The sequence below is a fragment of the Bubalus bubalis genome, chromosome 14, assembly GCF_019923935.1.
Source record: "Bubalus bubalis isolate 160015118507 breed Murrah chromosome 14, NDDB_SH_1, whole genome shotgun sequence".
Lineage (NCBI taxonomy): Eukaryota > Metazoa > Chordata > Mammalia > Artiodactyla > Bovidae > Bubalus > Bubalus bubalis.
In genome coordinates, this window is record NC_059170.1 from 49,244,305 (window position 1) to 49,268,897 (window position 24,593).

Consider the following 24,593-nt stretch of genomic DNA (forward strand, 5'->3'; position numbering starts at 1 on the left):
AATCTGGGGCTGAATGAGAGCACGTAGGGCGCAAAGAGTCAGACACGACTGAGGGACTCAGCACAGCACAGCACGGGGCCTGACTTAGATACAAGATTTTGACTCTGATTTCCAAGTGGATTCCCCCCGCCCCCACCACTGAGTAGTTGTCTGATACCAGCTGGGTGTCCTACAATTCCACCCAATTCTGACACTGTCTACGCAGAGATAGGATCAGACCAGAGGGTAAGGGCTTGGGTCCTGCAAGACAGTCCCTCCCCACTTCTTCAGACACCTGTTGTAAGTCCAGGCCCTTATCTATGCTCCCAGCCCATTACCCAGGTAGAGACTGGAGGTTCCAACATCCTTCTCCTTGGATTCAATCACTTGCTAGAGGGGCTCACAGAACTCAGAGAAATATTCTAATTTACTAGACCTCAAGTTTTTATAGAAGAATGTAGGACTTCGCTGGTGGTACCATGGATAAGAATCGACCTGCCAATGCAGGGGACACGATCCTTGATCCAGGAAGATCCCACATGCTACGAAACAACTAAGCCCGTGCACCAGGATGGCTGAGCCTGAGCTCTAGAGCCCAGGAGCCGCGACTGCTGAGCCCATGTGCTGCACCTGTTGGAGCCTGCATGCCTAGAGCCTGTGCTCTGCAACAGGAGAAACCACTGCAGTGAGAAGCCCATGCACCTCTCTGCAACCAGAGAAAGCCCCCAAGCAGCAACAAAGACCCAGCACAGCCAAAAATAAATAACTTTTTAAAAAACAATATAAGGAACAGCCAGCTAGAAGAGATGGACAGTGCAAGGTGTGAGGAAAGGGTGTGGAGTTTCATGCTCTCCCTGGGTGTGCTACCCTCCCTAAACCTCCACGTGTCCACCAAACCAAGAACTCTTGGAACCTTGTCCTTTTGGCCTTTTTGTGGAGGCTTTAATTCATAGATGTGATTGAGTTGAGTCACCATTGGCCAGTGACTTAATTACTCTCCAGCCCTTTTCTCCTTCCTGGAGGTCAGGGGGTGGGACTAAAAGTTCTAACCATCTAATCACATGTTTGGTTCTCCCAGCAACACATCCCCACATACATGCCTCTAAAGGTCATCTCATTCACATAAGTTGACACGTTTATCACTCTCATCATTTAGGAAATTCCAAGTTGTGGGAGCTCTGTACCTGCAAAAAGGACAATAACCAAGTGTATATTATAAATCACAATATCACAGATAAGTGATAGTTTCGTAGAGTAGACATTTGGGTCTTATCTGCAGTCACATAGAGAGAAAGGAAGGGAAGGAAGAAGAGGAAGAGGTTGGATGAGGGGAAAGGTCCGGAGTTTGAAGCTCTTGTGCCCTTTGGAAAGTCTTCCTGGCTTACCTTCCTTATTTGACTGAACAAATAGACAAGTATACAGTATGGTTATACATGAATTTGTAGATGTACATGGGCTCATATTTACTGTAAAACTTGTTTTCTTATTTGCTTAACTAAACTTTTACTGTACACTGTGATATACCTCTCCTTCAATTTTTTTAAAAAAATTTATTGGAGTATAGTTGCATTGGAAAAGACCTTTATGCTGGGAAAGATTGAGGGCAGGAGGAGATGGGGGCAACAGATGGTTGGATGACATCACTGACTCAATGGACATGAATTTAAGCAAACTCTGGGAGATAGTGAAGGACAGGGAAGCCTGGTGTGCTGCAGCCCATGGGGTCACAGAGAGTCAGACATGACAGAGTAAAACAACACAGTTGCTTTATGATGTTATGTTACTTTCTGCTATACAACAAAGTGAATCAGCTATACATATACCCATATCCCCTCTTTGGATTTCCTTCCCATTTAGGTCACCACAGAGCATTTAGTAGAGCTCCTTGTGCTCTACAGTTGGTTCTCATTAGTTATCTATTTTATACATAATATCAATAGTATATACATGTCAATCCCAATCTCCCAGTTCACCCCACACCCCTGTTCCCCCCTGGTATCCATACATTAGTTCTCTACATCTGTCTCTATTTCTGCTCTGTAAATAAGATCATCTATACCAATTTTTTCAGATTCCACATGTATGTGTTAATATGCCATATTTATTTTTCTCATTCTAATTTACTTCACTCTGTGTGACAGACTCTAGGCTCACCCACATCACTATAAATGACCCAATTCCATTCCTTTTAATGGCTGAGTTATATTCCATTGTATATATATACCACATCTTCTTTATCCATTCCTCTGTTGATGGACATTTAGGTTATCTCCATGAGGAGTGTGATATGTTTCATCCCATGTCCAATTCCATTATTTAATGGAGTCAGGGCGTTTGGTCAAAGGGCCCTTAGAGACCATCTAGTTCAGTCTCCATTGTGACCAATAAGGAAGGGACTTGACAGGACTTAGCAGCCAAAATAGGGCTTATATGTTGCTTAAAAATACACTCTTCATGGGCATGTATTAATGAAATGTTTAAAAGACCCAGCCCAGCAGACCCAGCTGCAAGGGAAAGGGTCCAGTCATTTTCCCCCTAATCTTTAAATTGTTTGAGCACCAGCTCAAATGAGTTTAATGATCACCACTTTTGTGCCTTTTATCTTTCCTGTGTTTGTCCAACTTAACTGTCCAAGACTGAAACAGCCTTGTGTTCATGAGAATAACCTTTCACAAATTTTCACATCCAAGCAGCTTTTTATCAAGTGATACCATAGTTGACCTAAAGTAGGTTAGATAAAGACCTCAGTTAATTAGATTCTTTTTTTGTATATAGCTATCTCCTGAGGAAAGTTGGAGTGATCATTTTAAAAATGGGTTTCTAGAGAAGTTTCTGTATTAAGAAGGCGGATTGGAAAGACCAAGTTCATTTGGAAGAAAATAGCATGACTTAGAATTCAAGAACAGAAACATTCTTAAACATCAGCTTTTACCTGTAATTATAAACGTATGATATCCAGAGATTGTCTATATTCTATTGCTTTAAATTGTTAAACTCATTTCTGCTATATTTTCTGCAAATAAGTACCATCCACCTTTGGTATTACCTGTTAATTCCTCATGTGACCTGAAGGGGTCACCAGAAGACATTTTTCTCTGTAGACATTTATTTTTATTTTCCTTTGTGCCCTCAGCCCAAAAGCAAGGCAAAAACAGAGATAGTCTTTTGGTAAAATGATGTTCCATCTTTTATCTGGGAAGTCAGGCTTCAGATTTGCTTTTCCCTCAAACTTTCAAACCTTTGGGACCATCTTAGAAAATATAATACTCTACATAATATAATTATATTAGTTTTCCAGACATACTTTCTTCCAAATAAATGCCATTCAGAAAGATTCAAATTAGGCAGCTATGGTCATTTCTTACTTATGGCTAACTTACTTAAATTGTGGTTCTTTTCCAAGGAAGGATTGGTGCTGAACTCTTTGGTTGGCATGTCTTCTTAGATTAGCACTGTTGAAGAAGAGCGGTGAGGAAGACTGGAGAAACAGACTCAACAGAAAGCAGGAATACGGCAAAGCCTCCATCACCAGCAGCCTGCACATCCAAGAGACGGAGCAGTCACTCAAGAAGAAGGTAACGTTGTCTGTGCTCAGAAAAAGCATTCTAACTAACATCCCGCTTGGATGTGCATCCACCAGGCAAGCATGCATAGCTTAATTAGTTACCACCCTGGCACGCATCAGCTCTCTCTTGCCACTAGGGTCCACACCTAAAGTCTGCCCACAGCAGCTTCAGTTAATCACCAGCTGAGGTCTTGAGATGCCCTAGAATTGGGAACAGTGCCACATACCTAATGCATCAGCAGGCAGGTTCCTATATTTGGAAGTGTGCACTTTTATCTGTTTCAAATCTTCTAAAATGAAGTCTGATTTTACAGTGTTATTAAACCCTTTTATATCTATATACCTATATCTGTCGAGGCGTACTACAGTCCATGGGGTTGCAGAGTCCGACACAACTGAGCAACTGAACTGAACCAAACTGATATCTATATTATGTAGCTATAGATATAGATGTATGTGTGTGTATATATATATATTTTTTGATCACACTACATAGTATGCAGGATATTAATTCTCTGACAACCAGGGATTGAACCTGTGTCCCCTGCAGTGGAAGCATGGAATCCTTAACACTGGACTGCCAGGAAGTCACCTTATTAAAGCCTTTAGAATGAAAACCTCATTGACTGCTAACCGTTTATTGGTTGCATATAGAATATGGGTTTGAATGTCCTAGGCCTAGATTTAAAACATGCATATACAAGAGGACACAACTGTGGTCAGTGAGGACATGTCACAGAAGTCATGTTCCATGATGATCAGGTAAGCCTTTTATTGAGAAAGTACAGCAAAGTATGTTACACGTTTCAAGAAAATTCAGTAACACACTGTTGTCGATCTGGGCAAGCATTTCTTATGCAAATGTACCCATGAGTTGTTAGATGACCAGTCATAATGAGCAGCTTCTGAGCAGTCAGTGCACACTTTCAAAGTGAACAGTGATTTCCTGCTGCCTGGGCCTGTGATGGCAAACGCACCTGCTGGCTGGGGCAGTGTGGGCGTTGTGCCACACCGCTGGCCGACTGCTAGGGCCACAGGTCTTCAGACAAAAAGGAAAAAGGCTTCCAACCAGATGACCACCTAGACCCCTTCCAGCTCTAAAACAATGTAATAAGCCTCTGGGGAAGAGAGAAGTGATGAACATGACCTTGATGCACTCAGAAACGTACATAAGAAGGTGGTATGTCCATGGGGCCATGAAGACAGAGTTCTGACACTATTTCCTATGGCTCTTCTGTGTTTTCCTAGGTTAAATTGGAACAGCAATTTGAATTCTCTCTTTTGAGTCAGACATGACTTCAAAGATAATCACTAAGGACAGTTAACGCTCAGCCATTTGCAAATCTCTCAAATATGACTGGATATTAAAGAGCCTACATAGGAAATCTGTATTTCCAGAATGAGATCCAGAAGTGTAAGAAAACTAGGTCCCTCCAATGATTGACTGCCATTGCCCACAAACTTTATGTAAAAGTTTGATTTGAAAGTATTGGTTCCAAGGTAACTTTAGTTCTTAACTCTTGGTCATGTTGAAAGAGGCAAAGAAGTTTCCCCAAGCAGGTACCCCATGGCATGGTAAAAAGGATGGCTACAAAGTACAAAGCCAGGTAGATTTCTTACAAATAGTAGAATCAATTTCAACACTTTGCCCCACTTAGAGGACAGGGATCGGCAGAAGCTGGGTAGACCAGAAGGCTCAGAATAGTAGATGTGATCAGAACAGACTTAACATTAGACTGAGATTTTCAGGAGGCAAGAGATGGGAGAAAGTGACTGCAGTTGCCCCTGGGGTGGTAAACCCTGCCCACAGCAGCCATGGCTTGAGTGGGAAGTGCTGTCCTGGGCTCAGGGGTTCTGCACCAGCAGTGAACTCATTGCTCTCCTACTCCTAACCTAGTTCACTTTGGCCCAAGACAATAAGCTCTTTGAAGTTGAAATAAGCCCATCTATTTTGGGCTTCTGTAGCAGGCATTGGGAAATCGTGGGTTCTCTTGAGGTCATGTGGTTTTCCCATGGCCTCTGAAGTGCCCTCGGTTTCATGTCTTCCCAAGGGCAGGCTGTGTATTTCAGCCACACCTTAGCCATGCTCAGATGTGGTAGAAGAGCTGCCTTGAACCTGATCTGCCTTAAGTCAGTCCCAGGGGCAGCTGGAAGGCAGACAGGGGAGCTTGAGACATTGCCAAGGTTTGCTGAGTATCTGAATGCTTCTCTGCAGAAGGAAGGGCATTCATGACATGTGCTCCAGGCAGTTAGGATCTTGCTGCCTGGGCTGCAGCCAGACTTGCTAGGGGTACAAGCTCTGGAACCTTCCATCTTTTCCTCCAAGGGAAAAGGGACTGGATTTACTGTCAGGTCATCACTTCCTGCACAGTTTCTGAATTCATTGAAGGCACATATTCGTGGTTACCAAACATTTTACAGTTTGGCCTCCTCGAGCTTTTATTGTGTATGCTAAGCAGGGTCCCATGGGTTACAGCTTGTGGAAAAGCAAAGGAGGCAGGAAATGGAGATGGGCCTTTATATAAATCACTTACCCTGTGAAAATCCACGCCATCCAATAAAAATATAATGTGAACCCATGAGTAATTAGAGATTGTTGTATAACCCCATTAAAAAAGATGTGAGGGATGCCTTGAAAATCTTAAATTGTTTTTCTTTCTGTTGAAGGGTTTGTCCCAAAACAAAACAAAATTTTGGTGCTCTAACTGGCATCTCATTTGGGGTCCTGTAAGGTTAAAAAAAAATGTATTCTTTGGGTCCATAAATCAATTTGGGGAATAAGTTAGTGTTTTCCTTTCCCTACAAAAAGATCAATCGTGTCTCAAGAGACGATGTAACTTAACATCACTTCCTTACTTTCCAAACTTATCCCCCTAAAATTAGGATGGATGGTTTGTAACTTAAGAGTGCTATTTACCTTGCTGCCCCTGTCATTTCCTATGACAAATAGCTCGGGTTCTTGCTCTTGCTGTCCCTTTTTCCTTCCTCTTGTGCTTGGTTTAGTCTAGGACAATGCTAACCTGACTTATACATCTTTGCTTTTGTAGCATATAGAATTAGTTCTAAAGATCGTAAAGACCGTAGTTTGTAGGTTTGGCTGGGCTCACAGCACCAGGAACATGATCCTGTCGGAGCCACTCATCCCATCCCAAGACGGAGAGAAATGAAACAAAGCAAAGTTTGAAAGAAAAGGGATTTGGCAGAAGTCTCTTTGTTTCACCTAAATTGCAGTTATGTATTTTCCCCAAATCATTATTTAAAATTCCAACCCCATTTTGGCCTGTTCTTTGATATTTAGGCAGAGACAGTGACTTCCAGGCCCTTTGATCAAAATAACCATCCAAAGTTGTAGGCGTTTTCCGGAAGTCAGAACCGTTTATAGAGTTTGTGGTTACAACCCCCAATCTGTGTCTGAGCCACAGGTTAGGATTTGATACCTGGCTGTGCTTCCATCAAAGTGTCCAGTCAGTGAATCAAGCTAAGCTCTGTGCTGTCCTCAGAACAAGTGCCTGAAAATTCTAGGCAGGTCAGTCTGCCACATTCATGTTCTAATTGCCTGTGCCGTTGAAATTCCAAATTACGATTCAAGAGCATGCGGTCAATTGAAGGACAAAGGGTAGGAGGGTGAGGAAGGCTGTTTGTCTGACCCCCAGATTACAGATAATCACCCCTCGGATGGGGGATGAGCTCACTTGTTGTTTGTGCCACCCGACTGTGTGGGCATGTGCATGCTTCTCCTGGAACCCAGCACAGAGTTCTGGAAAATGCTTGTGACACCGTAACCTGACCCTACTCTTCCGACACTCTGCAACATCTCCTATTTGTTTTAACCTGTAGGAAGAAGGAGGATTTACAGATGATAATGACATTTCTAATCTGCTTTGGGTAAGCCTGACTCTAACACAGGTCTCCTCACCACGTGTAGCTCTCATCCTAGATGGTTCCCCTGGGTACCCCTCTCTGCTTGGTTTTCTTAGCCCAAGGGGAGATGTCACCTCAGTCCAGCATGGAAAGCTATCCTGTTTCCTGCTCTTTCTTTAAATTTTATTTTTAATTGGAGGATGATTGCTTTGCAATATTGGGTTGGTTTCTGCCATACAACGACAGGAATCAGCCGTAAGTATACGTATGTCCCCTCCCTCTTGAGCCTCCCTCCCACCCCACCTCCCCATCCCACCCCTCCAGGTCATCACAGAGCACTGGGCTGAGCTCCCTGTGTTATACAGCAGCTTTCCATTAGCTAACTCATGCCCGTCAGAGTGGCCATCATCAAAACATCGTGAAATTTTGTTTTAATCATGGAGAAAACGTGAAAGGCTTTAAAAAAGATAGTTTATATTCAGTGTTAAAATGGTCCATGAACGTCAGGGATCCCCTGTCTGAATATCTTCTGTAACTTGCAGTCGTCTTGCCAATAACTCAGGTACTGCACAGAACTGATTTTGGTTACATTTACTATGCTTGTGTGGGAATTTCTATTAGCAGGCTAAAACAAAACAAGTAGGAAGGACTCTCTTGGGAAGAGAATTGAAATTGCAATGAGTAAATTAACTTTCTGTGAGAGAAAGCCTTGTTTTTGTCCTTCCCCCTCCTCCACCCAGCTCTGGTAAATCATCTTTTTTCATCTCTAATCCTCTTGCTTTGCTCTATAGGAACCTGTATACGCTTCTACTTATTCTCCTGCTCTACCTGCTGCCCATAAATACCTGTCTTTTGTATCTATTAATCAGGTGAGGAAAAGCCTACGTGTATTAAGCCTCATTGCAATTTCTGAGTGGCAGGGAGAAACTGATTTCATTTGGGAAAGTAACTCCTTTGCTGCATTTCTGTGTGTGTGTGTGTGTGTGCGTGTGTGTAAGTAAATGTAGTTACTTCATATATTTCGGGTCAGTCACCCGGAGGGCATAGCAACCCACTCCAGTCTCGCCTGGAGAATCCCATGGACAGAGGAGCCTGGCAGGCTACAGTCCGTGGGTCACAAAGAGTCAGATGCAGTTGAGCACACACATGCGTCGCAACCTTGGCTTAGACCTCTAGGGAGACTTATGGTATTAATTCATCTCATAGTCATGAAACTGGTTGAATAGGAAAGTTTCCCCTCTAATCTATGTTGTGGGTTGGGTTTTTTTTTGACTTTTCATTTTATATTAGCGTATAGCTGATTAACAATGTTGTGATAGCTTCAGGTGCATAACAGAGCAACTCATCCATACATATATATGTATCCATTCTCCCCCAACCCCCTCCCACTCAGACTACCACATAAGCCCATAAATTAGTATTCTAAAATGAGTCCAGAGCCCAAGAAGGAGCCCAGGGTGTTCCTGGCTCCAGTTCAGGAGACAGATTATCTTGCTTACCTTGATCAAGTAGGAGGAGGTGGTGGAAGCACTCGGGGTGTGGAAGAGACAAGGCAGAAGCCGTGGTCCTGATGCAAGCTGGCTGCTGCGGTGCTGCTGGCATGGAAACCACAGTCCTGCTTCCCCACTTCCACCTTGCTGCACCCTGTCTGAACTCTACCAGAAGGGAGACCTAGCCTGGGCTGAGGAATTCTGTTAGTGCCTAATATGCAATGATGTTTAAAGCTAGAAATACCGACAATTGGGTTTTTTTCCCCCTTGGAATGTCCCTGGGGTCAAAACTGTTAGAAAAAGTGGCGGCATCCCCTTTGCTGCGACGAGCCCCAGGTGCTAGTCGTCCTTCGTCTGTGGGACCTGGCCAGTCACTCCCGTCTTAGGGCCTCTGTCTCCTCAGCTCAGGGACCATGGCTGGTCAGGTGGCCTCTAAGGTTATGACCGTTCTGTCCCTTTAGGACTAGTGGTGATAGACTGGTCTTTGAGGGAGAAGGGCAGGATTTTAGCCAGAGGGAGGGTCTGCAGGGTCCTCCTGCTTCATCTGGCATTTTCATAAAGGGAAACGCCCCATTTCTTCCCCCGAAGGAGGCCTTTCTTGTTCTTGCCTTAACTCCTTTCCTCTGAAGTTAGGAGTAAAGGTCTATAGGAACCTAGCCCTGCATAACCAGCTGGTGTCTACTTCAAAAACGAGGATAAACTCTGGAGCAAACCTGCTGTTGTGTCACTAAGAGGTGAAATAAGCCGATGTTAAACTTATTTTTTTTGTATTTATTTGTTTATTTGGCCGTCTCAGGTCTTAGTTGCGTCATGCAGGGTCTTTCCTTGAGGTCCAGGGACTCCCGTTGTGGCACACAGACTTCGTTGCTCTGCACACAGATTCTCTTGTGACTTGCGGGCTTGTGGGATCTTAGTTCCCTGACTAGAGATCAAACCCACATCCCTGCATTGCAAGGCAAGTTCTTAACCACTAGGCCACCAGGGAAGTCATGTTAATGTTAAACTTTAAAAGAAAAGATATATTATTAAAGTCTTTCATTTTACATTCTTTTTTTTTTTTTAACATTCCTTTCCATGATGGTGCATGACAAGGCATTGAGTATAGTTCCCTGTGCTACAGTAGATCTGTGTTGTTTATCTGTCCTGTATATACTAGTTTATATCTGCTAATCCCACACTCCCAGTCCTTCCCTCCACCACCCTTATTGAAATCTTTAAATATAAACTGTTTCCATGCTGGCTCAGCAGTAAAGAATCTGCCTGCAGAGCAGGAGCCTCGGGTTTGATCCCTGGGTGGGGAAGATCCCCTGGAGGAGGGCATGGCAACCCACTCCAGTATTCTTGCCTGGGGTCGCAAAGAGTCAGACAGGACTGAGCGACTTTCACTTTCATTCTTGTCTAGAGAATCCCCTTGACAGAAGAGCCTGGCGATCTACAGTCCATAGAGTCACAAAGAGTTGGACACGACTGAAGTGACTTGGAATTCACACTCATGCATACTTATATAATACACATATTATATGTATATGTAGTATACTTTTTTATAGACTTGATTTTTTTAGAGTAGTTTGAGCAAAATTAGGCAGCAAGTGTAGAAATTTCCCTCACACCTCCTGCCTCCCCCTACCTCCCCCACAGCCTCCCCCACGGTCAGCATCCCCCACTAGATGGCAGATGTGTTTCGGTTGACAAGCTGTTATCCCTCAGTGTCCATAGTTTATAGTTGGGTTCACTCTTGGTACTGTACACGCTAAGATTTTGACAAGTGTGTAATGACATGTATCCATCATTATGGTATCGTACAGAGTCAGTCCACTGCCCTAAAACCCCTCTGTGCGCTGCCTGCTTATCCCTCCCTCTTCTCCTTCTCTCCCAGGAAACTTATCTCTTTACTATAGTTTTTGTCTTTTCCAGAATCTCCAACAGATGGAATCATACAAGGTGTAGCCTTTTCAGATTGGCTTCTTGCATTCAGTAATACACATTTAAGGTTCCCCTATGTATTTTCATGCCTTGATGGCTCATTTCTTTTTACCGCTGAATAATAGTCCTTGTCTGCCTGGACCAGTTTATTTATCCATTTGCTTACTGAAGGTCATCTTGGTTGCTTCCAAGCTTTTGGCAGTTATGAATAAAGCTGTTATAAACATCCATTGCAGGTTTTTGTGTGGACATAATTTTTCAACTTGTTTGGATATCAAAGAGCATGAGTGCTGAATTATATGGTAAGACTAAGCTTGGTTTTGTAAGGAACTGCCAAACTACCTTTGAAAGTGGCTGGACCATTTTGCGTTCCTACCAGCAATAAATAAGTGTTCCTGTTGCCCCACATCCTCGCCAGCATTTGGTGGTATCAGTGCTTTGAATTTTGTCCATTCTGATAGTTGTGGAGAAGCGCCTTGACGTATTTTCTTCCTCTGCTTGCCTCAGGGCTATAGCAAAATAAGATTTCCTTTTGTTCCCTTCCTTTCCTCTTGTTATTCTCTAGTTGCTAAGTCATGTCCAACTCTTCAACTGCATGGACTGTAATCCACCAGGCTCTTCTGTCCATAGGATTCTCCCAGAAAGAACACTGGAATGGGTTGCCATGTTCTTCTCCTAGGGATCTTCCCAACCCAGGGATCAAACCTGCGTCTCCTGCTTGGCAGGCAGATTCTTTGCCACTGAGCCCTGTAGGAAGCGCTCCTTTCATCTTAGTTGCTGGTAAATGATGACAAGACCAAATTATGGTCACTTTGAAATCCAAACCTAGTTGAAATCTTTCTCCATGTTTTGTCCAGGTCACTTTAGGCTCTGGGCCCTGGTGACGGATAGAAATCACTTAAGGAGGTGGCAAAGCTAAATTTCCTTAACAGTGCACAGGGTTTGAAAGGTGACAGCATTTTTGAAAACGGAGAATGCTGATTTGTTGCTGTACTTTACTTCTTTCACTGAACACATGCGTTTATGGTTTCTCCCTGTGATGTAGTTTCACTCAAGGTGAGTAAGATAAAAATTTAAAAGCCAGATCACAATATTTTCTATCTACAAAGCTCTCCACTTGTAGGAGAATTTTACCCTTAGAGCTACGCTAATCCTAGTCACACATTAGTTCTCTCTCTGTGTATCACCTCCTGTGTCAGAAACTCTTAATGAAATGTGATTTCTGAGGTATATGGAGACAAACCCATAAGTAACAACATGGTAACCTGAAAACGTTCTTCTCTATTGACCCTTTGCACAGTTTCCTAAAGTCTCTGTTCATCCCTAAGACCCAACTTTCTTCCCAGCTGTTTCACTGCATTTCCTCCCTCTCTCTCTCTTCCCCTACCCCTCCTCTTTCTGTACCATGTTCATGAGATCTATATTTAAAAGAGTAAAGGCTAGAAGGGGTAAGGCTTCTATTCCTGTTCTGCCCCAACTCCCTCACTCTTCCAGCAAATCCTAAATCTCATCAGTTAGACCTAGAAAAACCTGAAAAATGACACAGTGCTTACTCTACTATGAATTATGCCCTTCTCTAAATGAGGGAAGAAAAAACTTTGAAGGGAAAAGCAAGATAAGAGAATCATGATGTCATAAGCTAAAAAAAAAAGTACATTGGGAAAGAGGTCCATGTTACCTGTTTACACATTTTGAGTTCTAAAATTATATAGCAACTTGTAATGCATTTTATTCATTTCTACAGTGAATAAATAAACCATATGCATAAGATATATGTATTATATATAAGGTATATATATCATATATACATACATATATGTGTGTGTATATACTTATTGTTACATTATAGAGCCATTTAAGGTCAGATAAGGGGAATTAGTTGAAAAGGCGATGGCACCCCACTCCAGTACTCTGGCTTGGAAAATCCCATGGACAGAGGAGCCTGGTGGGCTGCAGTCCATGGGGTCATGAAGAGTCGGACACGACTGAACGACTTCACTTTCACTTTTCACTTTCATGCACTGGAGGAGGAAATGGCAACCCACTCCAGTGTTCTTGCCTGGAGAGTAACCCAACTAAGTGGCAAAATTAAGGTGAAACTTCTAGAGAAGCAAAGACTTACGTTTAGTAATATCATCTAGAGGCACATGGCACATGAAAAGCATGCTCCCTAACATAGATTTGGCAAATTTATGGACACTTTAAATCCTGGAATATCTGTGTATCCCAGGGCCCACACACCTTCTCCCAGGAGCTGCAGGAGAATCCAAAATGGAATTGCTGATTTCAGGACACTGTTTTTCTGAGTCATTAAGCACCCCTCCCACCACACCCAGGACTTGGGAGATTCTACTGAGTTCACCATATAAATGGTAAAGTCTGGGTGTTTGGAAAAAAAAACTTTCTTGGTATTTTATATATTTTTTAAAATATTTTAAGGCAAATATCATATTTTTGATTAAAATTCACTCCTGAAACTTAATTTTTCAAGAAAACTTATCTTCTTTTTCAAAATTTGATGAGGTTTTCCTAGTAAGTCCATCTAGTTTATGAGGGCATGTGATTCAGAGAATTACTTGGAACCAGGGTCATCTTACCAATCATGAGTAGGAAAGTTAAGGAAAAGGGTTTTTAATTTGTTTGATAATTTTTTATTTTGATAAAATTTAAAACTTATAGAAATGATGTCATAATAGCCAGGATACTCTCATATACCCTTGAACAGACCCACCGATTGCTGGCATTTGTTCCCTCCCCCACCCCCCTCATCCCCCATCCCTGCTGCCAACGTCTCCCTTCACCCTTTTCTCCTGGATTGAATGATTGATTGGGCTGTTGTAATAGAACACCATAAACTGGGTAACTTATAAACAAGAGAAATGTAATCCTCTCAGTTCTAGAGGGTAAGAAGTCCAAGATCAGGGTGCTGGCAGAGTCAGAGTCTGGTGGGGTCCACCTCCCGGTTCTTAGAGCCCTGTCTGCTCACCATGTCCTCGTGCAGCTGAAGGAGCGAGGGAACTCTGGGGCCCCTTTTATCAGAGCACTAATCACATTCTTGAGGGCTCTAGCCTCATGACCTGATCACCTCCCAAACCCCACCTCCTAAGTATCACAGTAGGGATTAGGTTTCACTATGTGAACTGGTGGGGAGCAGGGGACACAGAGCCTTAGACTGCAGCATACTCCCATAACCTCAAGAGGAGGAAATCTTATATTGATACATTGTTTATCTAATCCATAGACTGTATCCCAACTGTGTTCATTTTCTCCCCAATAATATCTGTTTTAGCCCGCACTCCATCCCATCAAAGATCCAACCAGGATCATATGTTACATTTAGTCACCATGTCTCTTTAGGAGATGGTTTTTAGCCTAGTTTAATTGCCAGTGATCTCAAAATGAGTCCTGATTGTGACTGCTCTGTAGGAGAGTTCTGTAACAGGAAGATGTATAGGTACAGTGATGGAGAAATTCATGTCCATGGCTTAAGCTGAATCTTACCAGTGCAGACTTGGTTTTTATGTGGCTGGAAAGGAAGGAGAGCCTCCCCGTGCCTGCGCCCCCGCGCCCCCGCCCCATTACCCTGCAACTCTTCGTCCTCCCAGAGCCTTAAAGAGAGTAAGGGTGCTGACCTCTGTCATCTTCCTGAGTGAATCTGGAGGTGTTTCCTATTGGTCAGTTAAGGGACGCTAATTTGCCATCGTGGGATGGACAGCAATGGAGAACAAAAGCATCACCGAGTCCCCAGGGATGAATTTCCCCCTCAGGGCTCCTTGGTCCTTCCACTGTGTCTGTGGAAATGACCCTGAGGATCATTTTGATCTATGTTGACTTCTTATCTAAGAAAGAACTCCTTACACGGGAAGAGGAGCTTGGGGAGACCACAGAGTAGTAAGGAGAGCTCGCCTGTGGTTTGAAAGCAGATGCTCCACCAGAAAGGGCCTCCTCGGACCTCAGAAGATACTGCGGTTAAAGCGCAAGCACAAACCGGGGTCATCACCGTCCTTAGGACCCCTTTCCTAGGAAGGACCTGGAGGCAGAAGTGCTTTCTGCTCTTTGGCAATGCTTTTCTTGCCTTAACATTGGCTCCCATAGCAGTTTTCCTCCCGACCCCCGCAACCCCTCCCACCCACTGTCCCCCACTCCCTGCCTGGTGCCCTGCCCCCATCCCCAAAGAGATTTTGTCATGAAAGGAGGGATGGGCAAAGGAGGAGGGAACAGAAACTCTCGGGCCAACTCTGGAGGACCTTCCCCAGTTGTCAGCCTGCGAACAGCCGCTCATCTCCTCAGGCCACACCTCCACCTCCTTCCTGCCCATCCCTGTCCTCCTCAGTCTCCCTTGAGAATCCTCCAGCTTCTGCCTTTTAGACCAAATAAGACTAAATAATGTCACCAAGGGCTTAGACACTAAAGAAGCAACTGTCTCCAAAACCCCAGTGAGACACATTTGTAAGCCTTTTCTACGTAGAAATGTTACTATACATGTAGTTTATGTCTATAGCACAGCTCAGCCTCAATGTCAGATATTCTGTGACTTAAAAGCCATCTTTGTGGGTTTACTTTGGTTGCCTAACTGCCCATATAAAATAGTTGCTGTAGGAAAAAGCACGTGAGTTCCAGAAAACCTTCTAATAACTCACCTTCCTCCTAATCAGCTTTCTCTACTTTATGGTTGACCATGTAGATAAAAATCTTTAGTAGGTAAGATTTTCTCAACAAACTGTGTTCTTTGAGCATGATGAACAAAGATTCCTAGTCAACTGAGTTTAGATAAGTGAAACAGAGCAACTTGAAAACTCCATAAGGTTCATGGCAGGAAGACGGTCTCTCTCTTCCTGTTTCTTTTTACAAAGCATCATTTTGATATTCTGGTGTTCCAAACAAACAAGTGAAAAACCAAGTTCTAACCTGCAGTTCCAGGGTTGGTGGTGGTGATCTGTAACCCAAGCTGGAAATAAGGAAGCCAGACCTATTTCAGGTAGAACAGCTGTGGACATTAGGGGTAGTGCAGGACTCGTCTTTGCTTTCCAGCTCATGAAATGCTCATGCTAACGTTCTTGCCTCTGTGACTTCCTCTCCTGTTTTCTCCCTGGTACACTCTGCAAACAGCGGGTCACAGAAAGTCGAGAGAGCCAGATGACTATCGAAGAGAGAAAGCATCTCATCACCGTGAGAGAGGACGCCTGGAAGACCAGGGGCAAAGGAGCAGCCAACGACTCCACCCAGTTTACCGTGGCCGGCAGGATGGTGAAGCGAGGTCAGAGTGTGTGTGTGTGTGTGTGTGTGTATGCGAGTGTGGACCTGTGTGTGAGCTCCATGGTGAAGCGAGGTCAGAGTGTGTGTGTGTGTGTGTGTGTGTGTGTATGCGAGTGTGGACCTGTATGTGAGCTCCATCACCCACGGAGGGGAGGGTGGCGTAGGATAGCTCACTTTAAAAAACTAAGCCTTGGTCTTTTCTGGTTTTCACTCTTAACTGAAGCTGTGTACACATTTTGTGAGCTACTCCAACTGAAAATCTTCCTATGACAACATCGTCTTCAATGTGATGCATGATTCAGTTAGTCACATTTCAGAACAGTCATTTGGAAATGCCCAGGCATCAAAGCAGTTTTGCAGATCTGCTATCAAACTTTTAGTCCTTTCCTGTAATTGCTTGGAAATTATTTCCATTTTCTTGACATCTGGCAATCAGTTCACTCAAATAAGCCTTTCTCAGTGCAGAAGTTCGTCGTCTTCCTTTTAGGGTAATTCCCAAGTCTCTTTCCATCAACCCAGAGTTCCCTGGCTACAAAGCCCTGTTTCCAGAGATGTTTTATTGGATGTCTAAAAGATGTATCCATTTCCAGGAAAGTGAGATTTCCCTGAAGACAGGTCATTTCTCTGCAGCTGAGCTCTTGAAACTGATTTTCAGTGGGAATCCAAAGATTTGTGAAACTGACGAACCAGTCAGAAAGCTCTGCAGCTCCACAGCCTGTTGGAAATGGTTAAAATCGGGTCCCTTTGTCACGTGCACGCACATACCTTCATTTTCTAAGCTATTGTTTTGAGTAAATTTCTCGATTTAGTGATGAAGGTTTTCTCAATCAATAGAATTAACTTATATTGTCATCTGCTTCGTAGGTTTGCAGTTTGCTTTTCTCAATACCTTTTGGGATCCTCAGTCATAGATGGAGCCTACATCATTGTAGGCTTGGGATAAGTATTTGCAGAAGGAAGGAAGGGAGGGAGAGGAAACTCTTGAACTGAGATTAACCCAAATATTGGTGGAAGAATCCTTTCTAACGAATTTATTCTTAACTAATATTGGAATTTAGGGAAGCCCTGATGGCTCAGTGGTAAAGAATCCGCCTGCCAATGCAGGAGACACAGGTTCAGTCCCTGGGTTGGGAAGATCCCCTGGAGAAGGAAATGGCAACCCACTCCAGTATTCTTGCCTGGGAAATCCCATGGACAGAGGAGCCTGAAGGGCTGCAGTCCATGGAGTCACAAAAGAGTCGGACATGACTTAGCAACTAAACAACAACAACAATCTTGGAATTATCAAAGGATAAAAGAAGGTAATTTACTCTCAGAATGAGGTGGCATTTGAGGATTTTTGTCACCAAGTCACAGAACTATCTCCTTTGCATGACTCCCATCCCTATGTTAACAAAAGCAGATTCTTCAGGCCCACAATGAGAACTTGAGCCATAGCTCAGATCTTCCAGCTTCTAGCCTGGACTTTTATCCTGATGACCTTTTACTTGGGTTTCATTTTTTGTCTTTCATCTTAAAAATCATAATGTATTTGAATCCTGGTCCTTACTCCCGGATACCACTGTCCCTGTCCATGGGGATATCAGAGGAAGTAGCCTTGCTCCTAGGCAGTTATGGAAAACAGAATCAGGGACATTCCTCCTCCCTTAGTGGATGAGTTTCCTTTCACATGTTCTTGAATAAATCAGGGATCTTTATTTAACAGGTGCTTTATGACTCTGCTCGAGAAATAATTTTGTTGTACTTTCAATCTAATGAAAAATCGGTAGCCTGCTTTTCTGGTGTTTGTTATCACCTGCACAGTCGTGTGTTTCACTGAGTCCTTGGCTCTTTTGGATTTGCAGTGGTGGAACATCCAATTCACTACACTTGCCAAAGAATGAAATTGTCCCCACACTGCAGCCACCAGGACTTCCTGTCTCATCAGAGGACAGTGTAGCAGTGAGTGGCCAAGAGGCCTCTGTAGCCTGGTTTTCATTCTCTCACCCCAGGAGCTGTTTTCTCCCCTCACCTCATTAGGGCTGTCCCCTGTTTTGTATTCGTAGAGTCCACAGATGAGTGAGTACTCCAGATTTCTGTGGTATTCTAGATTTCTCCTGGAAGATATTCAGAGTATGCCTTTGAAGAAGAGAGAGCTGAGGGACTTCCCTGGTAGTTCAGTGGTTAGGACTCTGTGCTTCCAATGCGGAGGGGAGGGGCACGGGCTTGACTGCTGGTCAGGGAACTAAGATCCTACATGCTGTGCAGTACAGCCAAGAAATTAAATAAGTACTATTTTTAAAAGATGTAAAATGTTCTTGAAGAGAACAGGTGACTGGTTATTGTCCATAGAATTCATTGAAAGGAGCTATGGGGAGTGATTTAACAGTGTGAAACTTAAATCTATATGCCTGCCCCCATCACAGACAAGCCCTGTCTCTAGCTGGAAAGAGCGGGTGCACCTTTAAGAGCTCACGGGTGCAGCTGCCTGAATGGGCAGCAGGGGGCACCCTAACTGGACAAAGGGCTGGTGTCAAGCCTGTTTATTGGCTTCAGAGTGAATAACCTCTGTGCTAATGTTACGTCCCCATGCCTCTTACACATCATTTTAGCAGGTAATGAGCTACTGTCTCAGCCTTTGATACCAAATTTTACTTATTTTTAGTATCTTTCAAGAAAATTGACTTTCACTCAGATATAAACTCTTTGCAGATCTTGTAATTAAAGAATTTTTTTAAATGTTATTGACATCAGTAAGGAATTATATGTACATGTTGAGAAGTACTTCTGGAACGTGTTAGTTGCTCAGTTGTGTCTGACTCTTTGCAGCCCCATGAACTGCAGCCCACTAGGCTCCTCTGTCCATGGGATTCCCCAGGCAAGAATATTGGAGTGGGTAGCCATTCCCTTCTCCAGGGGATCTTCCCAACCCAGTGGTTCTCCTGCATTACAGGCAGACTCTTTAGCCATCTGAGCTACCAGAGAAGCTTCTGAAATGTCACCTAAAATTTCAGTTGTAAACTGCATTTCAGTATTTTTCCTTCCAAGTTTTATGGTATAACAAACATCTTCCTCTCCAACTCACACAAGGGAGGAGCAGATCCGTTCATTTGGTTTTTTGTCCTGTAAGTGATCGTGACTTACACATTCTCGGGATGTGGTTCTCAGATGTGGTCTCTCGGATGCGATAACGTAGCAATGTCACCTAACGGTTTCACTTTTAATACAAATGGATACAGAGAATGTTAACATCTCATTTTGTTCTTTGTATGTGTACCAATTACCCGTTCTGCCCCCCTTGCAAATCCCTTCTAAGTTTAGGAAAAAATACTCATCTATGTCTTTATTCAGTTTTCTGGTCTAATAAGATGCCGTCTTCATGCTGGAATGTTTGTCTTCCCTTTCTATGTGTCTCTTATCATTTCTCTGCTTAGAGAGTCCCCGTCCAGCTCCTCGAAAGATGCAGGTGAAAGCATGTCCCTAGCTCCCAGCCACACCCAAGACCAATATGACTTTCCAACATCCACACAGGTGTAAACTGTTACTCTTGTGTCTTTCTTACAAAGCCTAGCACTCTCTGGGTAATTGCCCAGTAGATCACATTCTGATGATGCCCCCAAAGGTCAGACTGTCCCCACGTCCCCTCAGCCAGGAAGATGACTCCAGGGCTGGGGAACTCACCGGCCAGCGTGACAAACCGGGTCTCTGTTTCCTCTGGAGAGATGGTACAGAAACAACTGGCCCTCCGCCTTCTTGAGTTCTGCAGCCACAAATCCAACCAACCACAATCCAAAAAAAATGTTTTTTAATTTTATAAAATTCCAGAAAAGCAAAACTTGAATTTGCTACACCAACTCTTTACAAAGCATTTACATCATCTTCGGTATTAGGAGTCATGTAGAGATGATTTAGAGGATATGGGAGGATGTGTGTAGATTATATGCCAGTACACCATTTAATATAAAGGATTTGAGTATCCATGTGGATGTTGGTACCCGCAGGAGGTCCTGGGACCAGTCCCTTGTAGCTACTGAGGGACAACTGTACGCTTTCTCTTCAGCTACCTCCAGTGCCCGAAAGGCCTTCAGAAGTCAATATTCCCTTTGTTCAAGGACATTCCGATCGCCGCCTGCACTCTCTTATCCTGTCTGCATGTTAGGGATGTATCTTCATTGTTCAGTGTGGAATGGCAGACTGACAGATGCTGCAGGCCCTAGAAACAATAAAACCTTGTCTGTGTGGGCAGTTTTCCCATGCGTGTCCCATGTCTGTCTGTAAATTCTGTAAATTGTTAGGTCTCTGTTGGGGCTCCTGGCGCTCCCTCAGGGTCCTGGGAATTTCCAGAAGTGATCCTGAGATGCTCAGTTGCTCCTTTGTTTTTCCTGCAGGTCTGGCGTCCCCCACTGCCATCACCCCGGTAGCATCCCCTGTTTGCAACAAAGCAAGGGGCACTACACCAGTTTCCAGACCCCTGGAAGGTGAGTCACAAGGCCCTGGCGTGGAAGGGGTCTGTGGTCAGAAGAGCCCTCAGTGCTTCTCTCACTGTGTTTCCTCCTTGCCCAGATATCGAAGCCAGACCAGACATGCAGTTAGAGTCGGACCTCAAGCTGGACAGGCTGGAAACCTTCCTAAGAAGGCTGAATAACAAAGGTACATGCCAAGAGCCAGAGGGAAGCTGTGGTTCACGTGTGTGTGGCCGGCGTGGCTCAAGTTTCAGTGGGTAGCTCAGGAAACCTAAAAATACCTACCCCACTTGCAGAATCTCTGAATCCCAACATGGTTTGCTTTTTCTCCTCAGCTAAATTGTCTTCTATTATGACTCAACCAATGCGTACTTTGAGCATTAGCTCATGTTATATTTTAAAAGTTAATTTATTGGTCAACACTGATTAGATTACTAAGCTCTGATTCACTAGATAATGTACTCAGTAGGTGGCTCCCAATAGCACATTTGTACCTGGATCTAAACTCTTGGGATGTCATCCAGTCAGGATTGTAGACTCAGTAATTTTGCTTTTAACCGTGAAAATAGATTATGACATGAAATCAACATGATCTGATTGTATATGTCATTTTCCAATAAGGTAGCAGCTGCTATTATATCTGATTGTCACAAATAGTTTCCAGAAGAAAATTCTAGTGAATAAATAAAGATTTCAATACAAAAGACTATGAAGTATATAAAATTAAAGAATAACATGCAGAAGTAGCCTCATCTCTTAAGAAAAATGTCCAGTACTTAAAACTTATCTGTTACTAAGCACCTACTATTGACAATGACCCCTATAGGTTGAAAATAATACAAACAACCACTTTAAACTAAAAATATAAAAGTGTCATATAATAACCAAGCTGGCAAGGCAAAGAATACAAACAATTCACAGTTTATTACCTGTGTGTAACAGGTATCTAACCCAGAGGCCAGCAGACTAATCCAGCTCCCCACCTGTATTTGTAAATAAAGTTTTATTGGAACATAGTCATGCCCATCTGTTAGCTTATTGGTAATAGTTAATTTTGTGCTATAGCCACAGCTTCATGCAAGTTGCAATGCAAGTCAAATAGCCTCCCATGCAAAGCCTATAATATCTACTACATGGCCCTTTGCAGAAAAAGATTTTACCAAACCTTGATCTAGAACAAAGCTGAGGCTAGTTCTGTCTCCAAGAGCATAAAGAACAGGTTCAGAAATTGTCAGTGGCTTCAGCCTCCATCTCCTACCACTCCCAGCACAGGCTTTGTTCAGTCCTTTCCTGAGAAGACAGCCGGTGCCTGAGAAGCGTCTGCGGAATCTGGGAGTGCTGTCGCGTTTGCTCCACTCCTGGCCTTAGCGGGAAGAAAATAACGTTTAACCTAGTGAAGCAGAGTTGAAGTCATGCTTTTACACACATCTCGGGTCATTGATTTGCTTGTTTGTTGATAGTTGGTGGGATGCAAGAAACAGTGCTTACTGTCACTGGGAAATCGGTGAAAGAGGTGATGAAGCCGGACGATGACGAAACCTTTGCCAAGTTTTACCGCAGCGTGGACTCCTCTCTACCGAGAAGCCCCGTGGAGCTGGACGAGGATTTCGATGTCATTTTTGATCCTTATGCCCCCAAGTAAGTTATTTCAATTCCCATCATTCACCCCTGGAGAATGGATCCCTTCACCAGCCTCTGCATAGCACTTTATTCTCTCACCGTTATCACCTTCTGCGATAGAATAGCCAGACTGACACTGACCAGGGTCCTTGGCCTTCCCCAATCAATAGAAATTAATCTGAGGCCAGACAGGAAATGCAGGCAAGGCTTTATTGGGGCCCCTGCTGCAGCAGGAGGAAGGAAGAACAAGTGATGGGTGCCCTTGCTGGCTCCCCGAGGTGGGGCGAGCATGTTCCTTGTATAGGGTAAGGGAAGGGGTATGTCCAGGGTTCGGACCAGGAGGGTGGGTGGCTTAGGTGGTTTACCCCCCTTTGGTGGTGTTGAGTGCAGGAGGTACGCGCAGTGCCCAGGTTTTGCTCCCAGCTCTTCAGAAGTGGCAGTTGGGTTTTTTCGGTCTTTTTGTATCTTGTTGCTCATAATTTGCCCCAGTTGCACATGCATGAAGTTATTTTTAGTCCCTTAGAGTGTCTTCGTATTTTGTTGCTGGAGGAGATATTTGTCCAGCTGTCCTCACTGCAGCAAAAGTTCTCAAGTCCCAGGTCCCATCTTGTCTCAAAATCACTGTTCTCTAGAACTAGACACTGGAGTAGATGGAGCTTGTGTGCCCAGGACAGACGTCCTCTCTGCCAGAAAGCCTTGCATCCACACCACGTGCCTGGTCCATAAAAATAATGTGATGGGTTTTTCACGTCACTCAACTATTGCTTTCAGACTTCATGAACACTGGTTAACCAACATTTTTATGCCTTCTTTCATTTGATGTGAAAACTATTTGGATCACCCAGGCTCCGATGAATACAGCTAACTAGAAAATCAATGAAATTTGCCACCAGTGATAAGATCAATAGATCCGAGGGTTTTATCAGTGCTGTCTCAGGTCCCTCTTCACACAGAAATTTGGCTACACCACTAAAGAAAAGTGTTCATGGTGTTAGAATTCCTTTGGTCTCAAGTGCTGCAAAGAAAGGCAAATCCAACCAACTTCAGCAGAAGAGAAGTGTGGAGGGATTTACAGGTTCACTCCGTGAAAAGTGCAGGTGTGACCTCAGGTTCGGGGGGCTCAGAATAAGGTCTCTCTCGTGCCAGCTTCCCTCTGTCCTTCCCTCTCAGGCTGTCACCACATGTTAGATGGTCACCCCTTACTCCAGATTTATAGCCCAGCTGTGTGGGCACTCCCGTTCAGGCAGCCACCCTGCCCAGCAGTCCTAGGAGGAGCTCAGGCTTGATTTTCCCAGATCTGCACGCAGCCCTGCACCCATCATTACAGCCAAGGAGATGGAAGATGCTGATAGGCTAGTGGTGGTCTCTGGATCCCCTCCCAGCTCTGGAGCTGGGATAGAGGGTGCGGCGTGGAGGGAGGCAGTCCCCACAAAGGCAAATCCAGGACTACCTACCAGAAGCAGGGAGAGCGTGCTGGGTGGGCTTACCCCACAGCCATCCACCACATTTATCTGCTTCCCACCAATTTGTGAGAGAGCCTGCCTCTTCCAGAAGTATGCAAGGTTGTCATAAATGTTTCCTTAAGCTGTTCCTGATACCCATTCTGCATTTTTCAATGTGTTGTTTTTGTTTTTGTTTTTTCAATTTGCTGTCTTAAGAAAATGAACAATTTGCCACTTCCCACCTTTAATATTCTGGGTATTATTTTCATACATGGTTATTGGACCATTTCTCAATCTCCTCCTCATCCAAATGTCATTGTTTAAATTGTTACATACAATTTGAACATTGATATGTCGTGTTGAACACATACACACATGATAATGTTATGTATGAAAGAGGACCTCCGGAGACAGAGATCCATGCACTTGGATGTTAAAAGCAGCTGGGAACTCTGGGACAGAGTGTACCCCCATCTTCATGTCTGGTGTTTGGCCCAGAGAGGTGTGTGTGTGAGAGAGAGAGACAGGATCATAGTTTGGGGGCCTCTTTTTATTTCTATATACTCTTCAAAATAGTGCTTATTTTCCAAAGTGGGGCAGTGGGTTGGGAGGAGAATAGTGATGGGAGAATTGGGGGAGGAAACTGCAAAACTGGCATGGAGAGGAAGCTGAGTCTGCAGGAAGGAGGGTTAAATCGAGAAGCAGTGACTGACTAGTCTCAGAGCGCTTGCTAGAGAGCCCAGAGAAGGAAAGGCAGTTCTTTCCAACAGGAAGTGATCAGGATGCTGTGTAGGGGGCAGGGTGGGGGGCGGTGATGATATCAGGGAAGGACTTCCACCCATCAGCTCTGACCAGGAGTGGGGTGGGCTGCCCCAGAGGCGCCAGCCATTCCTCCAGGTGAAGTCCCAGGGGCGTGGTGAGAGCAAGGCTCCTAGGATTGGCTGTGATCTGGACCCAAATGGGCTTCAACCTTCCAAGATCCTCTGACTCCATCGGTGGAGTGGCGGGAGGAGGA

At 44.1% G+C, this 24,593-nt stretch overlaps 1 protein-coding gene across 17 annotated transcripts in view; it reads left to right on the plus strand.

Annotated features, from left to right (window-relative positions):
• The window catches only part of SVIL (supervillin), a 253,158-nt gene that overhangs the window by 199,043 nt on the left and 29,522 nt on the right, over positions 1–24,593 (plus strand). For 12 of the 17 annotated variants that reach the window (XM_025264270.3, XM_044928044.2, XM_044928045.2 and 9 more), the window contains 7 exons: positions 3,425–3,554; positions 7,382–7,429; positions 8,197–8,274; positions 15,928–16,075; positions 20,442–20,531; positions 20,617–20,703; positions 21,977–22,154. In XM_025264270.3, coding sequence (XP_025120055.1) covers positions 3,425–3,554; positions 7,382–7,429; positions 8,197–8,274; positions 15,928–16,075; positions 20,442–20,531; positions 20,617–20,703; positions 21,977–22,154 — 759 coding nt within the window. The remainder of the gene's footprint in view (positions 1–3,424; positions 3,555–7,381; positions 7,430–8,196; positions 8,275–15,927; positions 16,076–20,441; positions 20,532–20,616; positions 20,704–21,976; positions 22,155–24,593) is intronic. The other 5 variants (XM_044928049.2, XM_044928052.2, XM_044928055.2 and 2 more) reach the window with 2 other exon arrangements.